Consider the following 12,854-nt stretch of genomic DNA (forward strand, 5'->3'; position numbering starts at 1 on the left):
CACCCAGCAGTTTTGATCAGTTTGGACAACTTACCAACTGAAGTTAATATTAACCATTATTAGACATTTTTATGACCATTCCAAGAAACTGAAAAGAAATGATTGATTTGGTAAATGTGTTTATTTTCTAACTTGCATATTTTTTATTTTTTTGTAGGTCATGAGTATTCAAATCAAGTGTTTTCATGAAATTATAACCATTGGTTATAGAGTTTACCGTTCCTATGAACTGCCATGGTTTAGGACTCTCAGTTGGTAAGTAAAATGCAGACAAGGGTTAATTTTAAGCTTTTCAAAATATATTGTTTTCTCGCCCTGCATCTCTCTCTCTCTCTTTCAAGCCTTCTCCTTCTCGCTGATATGTGTACTTGACATTCCTTTACTACAACAAACAAACACACACACCCACTATCTCACGTTTTTCTAGTTAACTTTTGCCATAGATAAAGTTGTGATTAACTGGACTTGAACAAAGTGCACTTCCATGTTGGAAGACCCAGCATAAAGTACACCCATCTGCATGCTTTGTTCAAACAAAACAGCTCTTGCATTAAAGAAGATAGATGAGCCACTAGAAAGGCCATGTATTATTAAAACCCAAAACAGTTTCCACTGAATGCTTGTCTTTAACTTGGATCCTGACGTAAATCTTGACACTGTGTGTTTCAGGTACTTCTTGATTTGTGTGAACTACTTCTTTTATGGTGAGACAGTGGCAGATTATTTTGGCGCCCTCGTCCAAAGGGAGGAACCTTTGCAGTTCCTTGTGCGTTATCATCGGTTCATCTCATTTGCAGTCTATTTGGCAGGTGAGTCTAACTGCCTTTGTTCAATGCAAGGAGGCTTTTGAATATCAAAGACTTTTTATGACTGTAGGGGAAAAGCCTACAATCCACAATTAGCTCTGTCCTATAGTTTATTACACATCCAACAGAGTTAAAGCATGTAGTTCATGATATGAGTTCATGAAGGTTGATTGTTTGCTTAGTCACACTAACATAGATTTGTGTAAACATGATGAATGGTCTGTGATGATTGGCCATTTATTCAGCTTTGAAAATAGTTGCCCACTGAAAGACAAAGAGATCGGGAGATGAACAATCATTTTTCAGATGACACAGTGGAGAATATGGGGGCTGCGTCTCAATCACCTCCCTTGTTCAGTTGTCAGGGCACTTATCAGGGAGTCGGTGACGGTCCTTATGCTCCCTTACAGGAAATCACGTGACCTTTTCTGAAGCTCTTCAACCGATAATGCGCAAGCCAAACTTGATAAACTTCATGAAATGCGACAAACGTTTGTCTTAGTTTTAGTTTTAATATAAACACACATTGCTAGCCAAAAAGGGACCACAATTTACTTAATATTTAATAGTAATATATTCTTACAAAATATGCTTGGATATGTAACAGCTGTGAATTATCATAATGCGCTTAAGCAGTCACATCACAGAAAAATAATTAAACAGGGTCCCAATGTGAAGTGAGCTAGGGTTCTTACCAGTGCCTGAACCTGTGTACACAATACGACCTTGGGAGCTTGGGAGCTGAGTGAGACACACCCAGGGATTCATCTTTAAGATTCCAGTAGTACGCATAAACTTTAATTTAGTATTTTTGTGAGCATTTGGGTATCTGTGCCATCATTCAACACACAGTGTGCTTAAAAAGACCCCTTGAGTCCCTTGATCCAACCTGTTTCTCTGTCAAAACCAATTTCCACAAGTTTTCACAAAGCTGTGACAAAGTATAACAATTAGCAACAATTCTCAAAACAAAAAATTATATTTTTGTCCAGTCCTAAGTTACTAACATTACACAATGAGAAAATGAGATCATGGAGATCATATTTATATATTGTTATGGCTATATTGTGATATGGTTATGTTCACAATATAGCAATTGATTGCCTAATTAGCATTGATTGCCTCATTGCTTGTATTAAATGGGTGCAATGTAATTAAAATGTGACTCTGGACCACCAAACCAGTCATAAGTCGCATGGGTATATTTGTAGCAATAGCCAACAATTACTTGTGTCCAAATTATTTCAAAAATCATTAGGATATTAAGTAAAGATCAAGTTCCATGAAAAGATTTTGTAAATTTCCTACCGTAAAAATATAAAACTTTATTTATCATTAGTAATATGTGTTTCTAGGACATCATTTGGACATGTTTAAAGGCGATTTTCTCACACTCTTAGAACGAATGTGTTAAAAACAACACATTAGTGTTGATTCTGGGACAACACACTAAAACCCTTTTCACACAGACATAACGGAAAATACACGGGAAAGGCATCCTGGATTTGTCCTGGAATCGTTAGATTTTTTTTCATTCACACAGCCATGATTAGCCGGCATCTGATGGTCCCGGAAAGACACGTGACCTGTTGAAAGTCCCGCCCTCTCTTCTATGCAGCGTCTGAAGTTTGCAAATTATTTATTATTTCTCTCTCCAGAAACCACTCGCGTGCATTTTTGTTTATGATACGATTATAAAGGAGCACATGACGCGCCGTTCTAATGCTGGTGAATGATCTCAGCTTCTAAATGGATAGTTGACGAGCTCCCTGATCTCTGCTTTAATACAGTTTTCAGACATTTCTCATCATGATTGTTTATATGCATTTAAAACCCGCATTTTGAGGAGCTGAACAATATATCTTGTTGGGATGACGCACGGGTATTTTCTTTCATTATAGCTCAAATGAGCACGTGACACGATATTCTTTTATGCTGCTGAATGATCTCCATTTCAACGCAGTGACAAGCTAACTTACCTGATATCTGCTTCAGTCCAGTTTGCTGACATTTCTCGTTGTGAATGTTGTAATCCCTAATTTTAAAGAGTTGAACCAACTTCATGTTGCCATGACACGCGCGTCCTCACTACGGCACGTGCGTCATTGTTTATTTGTCTCATTTATCATTTCCAAGCTAACTTACCTGATATCTGCTTCAGTCCAGTTTGCTGACATTTCTCGTGGTGAATGTTGTAATCCCTAATTTTAAAGAGTTGAACCAACTTCATGTTGCCATGACACGCGCGTCCTCACTACGGCACGTGCGTCATTGTTTATTTGTCTCATTTATCATTTCCAAGCTAACTTACCTGATATCTGCTTCAGTCCAGTTTGCTGACATTTCTCGTGGTGAATGTTTATATGCATGTTATCTCTCGTTTTAAGGAGCTGAACCATAACTTTTGTTGTGATGACGCGCGCGTCCTCACTACGACACGCCCATTACGGCATTGTTTCGGCTTCTTGTTCACACAGAGGGTATTCCATGTATCTTACTAGGTCCTCTTTCCGGCAACGATCCCAGAAGATTAACGGGACGAGTTTGTGTTCACACAGACGCTTGTCTGGCAATTTTACGGGTATTTTCTGGGACCAAAGGTCTGTGTGAATGGGGTTTAAATGTGTTGTCCCAGAATCCACCGTCTCTGTGTTATTATCAAAACAACACATTTTAACACAACTTATGCTATATTTTAACACAAAATCAATACAATATGACACATGTGTTAAAAGCTTAATGCACAAAGATGTGTAAATCCTTTCTAAGAGTGCAACAACAAAAAAAATCTGCAACCTGATTCTAGATATGATGAGTTTTGTTGCAAAACGAGATAACTCCGTTTTAAAAAAAATTGTCAAAATATGTTTTAGGGATGTTAACAATTAATCGATCTTCGATTAATTGTCGATAAGAATTTACTCGATAAAACTTAACGATTGTTGAAAAACAAGATCATGCACGTGTGTGCGGCGCCTGCGCAAAACACATACAGTCGGAGAAAAAAAAATTAAGCGAGCGCGCAAAAGTTAAACTACTAGCTATGAACGATGCTTGATGCCAAGCACACGCATGTGCTTTTTAATGTCATGCGAGACAAGGCTGGCTGGCTGCCAACGCAACGAAATGACATCCGCAGTGGATCTGAGAGAGTCCGACGCAGAAAATGCAAATACGTTTAGGATACTGAAAGCAAAGACCCTCTTCAGGGAAGCCTGCAAAATTAGCATAGCAACGCTGCTATATACAGAGAAGGAGACCAGAAGCCGTTTTTAATGAACAGATTAAAATGTAATCTTAAATTATGGCAAGAAACTGTCAAATGTAAACTGTAACTGACTGTCGTTACACCCTGAATGCCCGCAACATATATCACTGATCCTCATTATTGACTGGCTGAGGCACTGCGTGTTTTCTAATGGAAGGTTGCCATCTCCGTAATATAAGCATCTTTGCTGAAAGTACGTCTAAACTGAGGTGACGACGAGAAAAGTGCCCTTCGTGTGCTTCTTGGATATAAATATAATTACAAACAGTGTATCAACGACTCGGAAAGCGAGGTAAACAACTTGATAAATAACACTTGATGATAATAAAACTGTTATTTTGACATGGACTTTCATGCGTCTGTTGCAGAGTGCCCATGTGAGGCGGAGTTATACACTGTGTCTATTAGTCATTATATTTCATTACGAGATAAGTTTAAATTTATGATTTTATCAAAACAACAACTACATTAACTCATTTTACAATCCCACTAGCATGTTATTTAGACAAAATAAAATATTTTAATTCGCGTGAGGAAGCTGTCGTTTTTATGCACACTTTTATGTCATTGGCTATATGCCACTGCAGTGAAGGCTTATTGCACTATTACTGTTAACGATTATTCGATTGATTGATCGTTAATTTAAATGATCATCGAATATGGGAAATTGCATAAATTGACATCCCTAATATGTTTATTATTATGTTATCATGTTATTATTTTGTTTTATGGTGCTACCTAGCTGTATTTTTTAAGTTATGAAGGTTTAAATCAAAACAAACCAACTGCAGTTGAATTGATATTAATTGTAATGCACAACCAAAAAACGAGATTTCTGAAAAATAAAAAAATGGAGTTATCTCGTTTTGCAACAAAACTCTTCATATTTAAATTGCTGTATCTCGGCCAGATATTCTCCTATCTGAACAATCCATTAAAAAATCTCAGTTTAAAAAAATCTGACTGGTCCAGTCCAGGGCCACACATTAGAAATACCAATTTAAGACTATCTGCTTAAGGTCAGCAGTAGAGTTGAATGTAGATATAAATGCACTGTATGTTAATGCATACAGTACAAGAAAATGCATGCACTGTTGCCTCTGTTAAAGCCATAAATGCACAGTGTTGCTGGTTTCTTACCACTGCAGACTTTCTCTCTAAGGGGGGTGTGCACACCAAAGCTTTTATGTTTTCAATTGTTTCCAATGGAAGCACAGTGCTTTTCAAAACAGCCAGCAGCTGGCATTTGTTTTCTGCACTCAGCGTTGAGCCCGATCATAGACTGTAAAAAAAGACGGACGATGTCCGTTCGCACTCTTCAATTGGTGAAAAGTGAAGCCGCCAGTGTCCCAATGCGGCGCTGACATCTTGGGTCTTGACTCTGCGCAGTAGCAATTTTGGTACCAGTCCTGCGCAGTAGTGAGCAGGAAGTAAAGCCAAAAAATCAAGGCCCCGCCCTTGCTCTCGCAGAATGCACATATCACAGCTGTTAATCATGACGTGACACCATTGTTTTATAGCATTAAATAACTATTTAAAAGCAAACTTTTTTTAAAAACAAACACTTGAATTTATATCAGTGTGATAAAAACTACAGAAAAGTACAGAAACCATCTTCGGAAAATTTTTATTGTTTATTTGTTCTCAAGTTCCATTGAATAACATAGGGGAGGCAGGGTTTATATCCTATCCTAGGACCAGTCACTGGGGGGCGATCGAGACGTTTGGCTTTACTTTTCAAAACTTGTGCACCACGCTTGTGATAATTGAAAAATATTCAACTGGCTCGTCAATGTCAGTTCTCACACGGCCATCCAATCACAGTGGAGGAGGGGTGGGATAAACATCACAACAACAAACCGGCGCATTGTTCAATGATTGATAAACAAAGCAGAAGTATCACAACAACCAAAGTGCTCAGCTGAAAAAAGGCTGGCAGTTGGCATCCACCTGTCATTTTTAGACGCGTTTAAAAGCTTTGGTGTGCACGCCCCCTAATTTCTAATCCAGCGATTGTTCCAGTATTTGGTAAAAAAAAAATCATCTACAAAACAAAAATGCAATGTAATGCTTTCACAACAGCTTTCAGAACAGTAATAAACTTCTAAATGTTGGAATATTACAAATTTTGTGCTTCTCTGATGTCAGAGTTTTTAAACAGTGATTATAATGTGTCCTTTATTTCCAAAAAAAACTAACTGCATGTTATTTGCTTTTTCCAGGTTTCTGCATGTTTGTTCTGAGTTTAGTGAAGAAACATTACCGCCTGCAGTTTTATATGGTGTGTATAAGTACTTTATATGCCAGCATTAAACATGACAAGTTTACAAAATATGTTAAAATGATTAATTGCATTTAATACAGTATATTTACAGTGCTTGCAAGTTATTTAAGGGTCATTTTTAATAACTTTTTCTGTTAAAAATACATAACATTATTTATAACCTTAAATTCCCCACTGATTTTGAGAAATTTATGCTATTTTAAAAGTTTTAGTGATGTCATTGCAATATTTGATTACTGAATTGATCTTTTACTTTTAATGTGAAAACCCCTCCGAAATGAACTCCCACAGTGAAATGGCTTTAAGCTGGGATTATTTATACCTCATGATGACAAGCAACAACCGTAAAGGGCTATTTGAAATCGCATGGTGTTACAGACAGTTTTACTCTTTCCTGTGGTTTGATAGTCGGGCACAATGGCGAATACGAACGAGGGGACATAATATTGGTGTTATGATCAGTGGTCACCTGTCAATCAATCTTATTTTGGACAACTTTAAAAATTGCAGTTTTTTCTTAATTTGCATAAGATCGTTTACTTAACCACTACATCAGTGTGATCTTCTACACCTGCCTTTACAAAGTGAAAATGGTGCATATTGTTGTGTGGTTAATCTGCATAGCTGACAAAAACATGCTGTGTCAACACCAACGGTAACTCTGATGGCTTTTTATTTACCCAGAACCAAAGCCCTTAAGCATAGACAACCTGCAATGTTTACATTTTTCTTTCGCAGCCTTGCAAGCACTGTTTTCTCTTTTGGGAAATGCAAACTTAGTTTTGATGTAAGTTTGTAGCCAGTCATTAGCAAGAAACTTAAATATGTTAATGTTGAATTCAGCCACAGCAGTATTATTTAGCACATCTCTAATAACAGGCGCAAATTTAGATGCACTCTTCATTGTCACCAGTTGTCATTTATTTGCACTGTAAGTGTGGTCACACCCATTCCAGATAAATCTAACCACACAGTAGCACTCAATAGCCAAATATTTAAGGAATTTCATCATCATACAAGCCTAGTTTGCTTTAGTATTTATAGAGAATATAAAACCACTTTGTTACTTGAAGCCATTTAAATCATAAACATTAAATCATGGTGTCCCATGGCAGATCAAGGAGTAAATACAATATAACTACACAATAATGCTGTGTTTACAGATCGATTTCTGTTGTGATATCTCACTGCACAGTCATGCATGGTTTGTCTTATCATCATAGTTTTTAGGGACCAGGCAACATGTCAACCATTCACACTGTGACTGTTTGTGTGTGTGTGTGTGTGTGTCTGTGTGTGGGTGCCCATTGTGTGTGTGTGCTTGTTTGTGCTTGCCATTCCAGTTTGCTTGGACCCATGTGACCTTGTTGATTGTGGTGACTCAGTCACATCTGGTCATTCAGAACCTGTTTGAAGGGATGATCTGGTAAGCCCACCTGACCTGATAGACCTGTCTTAGGTTTCACCTCACACTTTACTGCACCTTATATGATTTTGAATCCTGCAGTTGTTTATTTTTAGGTAATAAAACTCCCTAATTTTATTTTCTAGGTTCATACTTCCTATTTCTACTGTGATCTGTAATGACATCATGGCCTACATGTTTGGCTTCTTCTTCGGAAGAACTCCACTTATTAAGGTGAACCTGTTTTTTTTGCTTGGTACATTTTGAATAAACTCATATCATACTCATATCATAGTGCTGTAAAATTGCACAAACTTATTTTGTTATCATATTAATTCTGTAACTGTATGCCATCTTTCAGCTCTCTCCAAAGAAGACCTGGGAAGGCTTCATCGGAGGATTCTTTGCAACAGTGGTCTTTAGCTTCTTTGTAAGTTAATCATTAGAGACCCTTGGCGGCTCATGACTTTTCTCCGAGGAGAAATGAATGCGTGACTGGTCAAAACATTGTCGTGCATCGCGTGTCATGTCAAAATAAGTGCCTGCTTCAGACACTTCGTAAGGGTTTATGATTAAAGAGACGCTCGCGTTTGCTAGATACTCGCTTAATCTCACTTGTGATTAGAGTTTAGTGTTAAGTGTCTTGACGAGACATAAACGTCTCTTTTATCATGAACCCTTTCGATGCGTATATTCTGACATGACACCCCAAACACATATTTTCTCAGAGGAGGATGCATCGGCCCCCACTGCCCTTGAGCAACATTGAACATCGGTTGAACCACTGACAACCAGAATGTGCTAAATATTGATGGAAAGCTAAAAAGTTATTTCTTTCATTCTAGTTTGCGTACCTGCTGTCCCAGTACCAGTACTTTGTGTGTCCAGTGGAATACAACAGCGAGACGAATCGCTTCGCTGTAGAGTGTGAACCCTCAAATCTGTTTGTGATTCAGGAATACAGCCTGCCTGCTGTGGTGCAGAATGTCATTAGATGGGTGAGTAAAGAGGTTTAGTAAAAATGTGTTTTTAAGCTCTGGGTAACATTGTAATTATATTCTTTATAGAGGTAGATTTTTTATGCTGCATTCATTAATAATGCATGAATTGTTTTGTTGTTTTACCTGATAATGATGTTTGTATGTTTATTTGTCTGCAGAAAACCGTCAACCTCTACCCATTTCAGATCCACAGTATTGCATTGTCTGCTTTTGGCTCTCTGATCGCACCATTCGGTGGATTCTTTGCCAGTGGCTTCAAACGTGCTTTTAAAATAAAAGTTAGTTACCATTAGGCAGAAATCATGCACACTTTTAGATTTATACATTTTGACTTCACATAACCCTCTCAGATGTACTGTGAACTTGTGCTTTTTTATTCTGTAGGACTTTGCTGACACAATCCCTGGTCATGGTGGGATGATGGATCGCTTTGACTGTCAGTACCTGATGGCTACATTTGTTCATGTTTATATAGCAAGTTTTATCAGGTGAGAATGTTTGCAAATGTCTTTCTTATTTGGTGATTTTCTTTCACACATTTAAGATAGCAATAATGAGTATTGCATATACCAAAAATGTGTCTAAAAAGAATACACTATAGTATATAAATTTGTTTTTCTAACAAACCAAAGGTTTAGGGTCACTTATTCTTTATTTATATTTAACATTATTTTAGCATAGCTCATCAAATAATTAAAATAATAAAGTCAGTAACAACACTCATGTAAATACAACAAATATGGAAATTATATTGCAACTAAATAAAACCAAAATTAAAGAAAACTGTTATATTTAAGTTTCCTTAACGTAGTCACCATTTGCCTAAAATTTGCAAAAAAACCATACTCTTGGTATTTAATTAACCGTTTAGCTACCTCTCAACCAAATGGTTGAGCACATTTTTAGTCAAATTATTTTATTGAGAGTAGTACATAAGCTGATTGAGCTATCTTTACCTGTCACAACATTTCTTGGATGGTCGTCAGAGACAAAGAAATCACTCCTGCCATGTGAACGGTTCTTGGTGAAATTTTGCAAGGAAAACATATGTTTTGACATATTTCACTGTGAGAGCCTCAACTGTACAAAATTATGTTACTTGGTGCCATGAAAAAACTTTAGTATGCTTTTAATAATTTTTTTAAAATGTGGTCTACCAAACGGTTGATTTGTCACTTTGTGGTAAAAGTAGAAAAGCTAAGCTAATGATTTAAGATCATACATTTCTGTAGTCAGAATGTACTATTTGCTGAGAAATATACATTTCTGATCATAGACAGCTATGAATATAAAACCCAAGCAGTTAAAGGGTTAAACAAAACTGAAGGAGTTTATATCTAATATAGGTCCCTTTTGGCAGCTTTCTCTTCATTATTTGGTCCAATTCATGCATTTCAGGAACTTTTAAATAATCATATTTTTGTATTTATGAAATATTAATTAGGGCTGTCAAAAGATTAATTAATCACAATTAATCGCATACAAAAGTTTGTTTTGGCATAATATATGTGTGTGTGCACTGTGTGTAATTATTTTTTATATATAAATACACACACATGCATGTATGCATTTAAGAAACATTTACATATATATTTTTAGATACATTTTTAGATAATTTTTATATTTTCTTTTTACATAAAATTTACATAAATAATATTTTTCTTAAATGTATGTGTGTATTTATTAGGGCTGGGCATAGATTAATCTAGATTAATCTCATACAAAATTAAATAAATATTTTGCATAATATATGAGTTTGTGCTGTGTGTCAATATTATGTATATTTAAACACACACACATACATATATGTACATTTAAGAAATGTTTTATTTATATATCATTTTTTAAATTTATATATAATATAGAATATATAAAAATATAAATGAATACATATACACATGTAAATGTTTCTTAAATACTAGAGCTGGGGATCGATTCAGATGTTCCAGATCGTTTCGATTTCGATTCACAAGCTATCGAATCGATTCCCCTTTCTATTCTGATTCTCGGATCGATGTTTATGCTTGATTCTCGATTGAATGAATATAGATTTAATACAAATACTATGTTTATAAAAAGAACAGTGAACATAAGTTTACAAGGGTAATTAATCAAAAGAAATTAATAGCCACAAACCTGTATATTAAACTCTTTTATTTTAGGTACACTTGGGTACATTTAAACAGAGCCCATCTGTAATTTTCAAATGCATACAATTATGTTAAATACAATACAATTTTGATGCAAGATGAAAAATGTATGCTGAAAAAGTAATTCCTTCATCAAACAGGATCAGGTTATTTCATTAAAAAAATCAATTCGTGGCCTTTGAGAATCGATTTTGAATCGACCAGGTTTAAAAAAACGATTAATCAAAAATCTATTTTTTGCCCAGCCCTATTAAATACATACATATTTATACACAAACTTTTATTTTGTATGCGATTAATCACAATTAATCTTTTGACAGCCCTAATATTAATATGTATAGATGGTAACAAGTTAAACAAATGGTTTTCATGGCCCAAACTTAACTTCCGGTAGACTTCTGCAAGGTATCAATAACCTTAGGTGTCATTTACACTGGGGACGCTGGGGACATGTCCCCACCACTTTTTGAAATGGCTGATTTTGTCCCCATCACTTTTTGGGAAAGCATTTGGTTAAAATGTTCTGAAAAATCAAGCAATACATATGCAACTTTCACTGCAAAAATGACTTTCTTACTTTGTATTTTTGTCTTGTTTTCAGTAGAAATATCAAAAAAGATGCTTTTCTTGATTAGCAAAATTACCTAAGAAAATAAGTCTATTTTTTAGACAAAAAATACAATTTAAGTGAATAAAATATAATTTCTCACCCCATTTGCAGATATTTTTGCTTCTTTTAAGCACAAATTCACTTAAATTCTATAGTTTTTCATTTATTTTTTTAGACTTATTTTCTTACGTCATTTTGCTCATCAAGAAAATACATCTTGATTTAAGAATTTTTAGATATTTCTACTGAAAACAAGACAAAAATACTAAGTAAGTCAGATTTTTCAAGATTTTCTTATTATTTTTGTCTGGTTTTCAGTAAAAATATCAAAAAATTATTTAGTTAAGATGCTTTTTCTTGATGAGCAAAAATCTAGTTTTTAGACCAAAAATATCAAATTTAAGTGATTTTGTGCATAAAACAAGCAAGAAAATCTGTCAATGGGGTAAACAATTGAATTTTTCTTGAATTTAGTGTTTAAGAAAAATTTTCTAAAAAAAATTGCTTACCCCATTGCCAGATTGTTTTGCTTGTTTTATGCACAAAATCACTTACATTTGGTATTTTTGGTCTAAAAACTAGACTTCTTTTCTTATGTCATTTTGCTCATCAAGGAAAAGCATCTTAATTTAAGAATTTTTAGATATTGTTTCAGAAAACAAGACAACAATACTAAGATTTTTTTTCTTGAAAATAATTTTTTGCAGTGTACGACTGGTTTTGTGGTCCAGGGTATGTTGTGTTGTGTGCTATAGTGTTTTTTTTTTTACATATGTAATGAATTTCATTGTAATCATTAACTGCTGTTTTCTACAGTATGGTGCTTTGGCACTGTTAGGTTGAGCTGCGGTGTTGCAGGGACTGTTACATGTGCAGTCAACATTGTTGAGGGTTTTATGCCGAGTATTTTTGTGTTGTTGACCGGCTTACACTATGCCCATTTTTGATGAGCCGTTATTCAATATTCTTCGTGTCCTGCTGTATTGATTTTTCATCTGATTTTTTGTCCCCACCACTTTTCAACACAAACAAACGCCACAAACAAACGCCCCTGTCAATAACAACTGAGTCCATTATAGAGTAGTTAATTTTTAATAACAAGCAAAATATATAACAGGTAAATTAGCTTATTTCAAATCATAGCTAAAGCATATTAACTATAAAACTGAGCTAACGTTACTGTGTAAAATGAATGTATACAATGGTAATGTTATTTTTGATAAGGTATTCAAACTGTAGATCGTTGGTGTACATATAGGTTCCATGTCAGCTGTACCGTTGATAGAAGAGTGCTTCTGTGTTTGGTTTGCCTTTATTTCCAGAGGTGTAC

The 12,854-nt window shown here is 35.2% G+C and overlaps 1 protein-coding gene across 1 annotated transcript in view; it reads left to right on the plus strand.

The window, feature by feature from the left end:
• Positions 1-12,854, plus strand: part of cds1 (CDP-diacylglycerol synthase (phosphatidate cytidylyltransferase) 1) — a 37,683-nt gene that overhangs the window by 20,780 nt on the left and 4,049 nt on the right. Inside the window, exons 4-12 of the mRNA XM_065267194.2 lie at positions 158-255; positions 670-809; positions 6,297-6,355; positions 7,702-7,784; positions 7,910-7,997; positions 8,125-8,193; positions 8,609-8,761; positions 8,923-9,042; positions 9,149-9,252. Of these exons, the coding sequence (XP_065123266.2) occupies positions 158-255; positions 670-809; positions 6,297-6,355; positions 7,702-7,784; positions 7,910-7,997; positions 8,125-8,193; positions 8,609-8,761; positions 8,923-9,042; positions 9,149-9,252 (914 nt within the window). The remainder of the gene's footprint in view (positions 1-157; positions 256-669; positions 810-6,296; positions 6,356-7,701; positions 7,785-7,909; positions 7,998-8,124; positions 8,194-8,608; positions 8,762-8,922; positions 9,043-9,148; positions 9,253-12,854) is intronic.

The sequence above is a fragment of the Paramisgurnus dabryanus genome, chromosome 5 (assembly GCF_030506205.2).
Source record: "Paramisgurnus dabryanus chromosome 5, PD_genome_1.1, whole genome shotgun sequence".
Lineage (NCBI taxonomy): Eukaryota > Metazoa > Chordata > Actinopteri > Cypriniformes > Cobitidae > Paramisgurnus > Paramisgurnus dabryanus.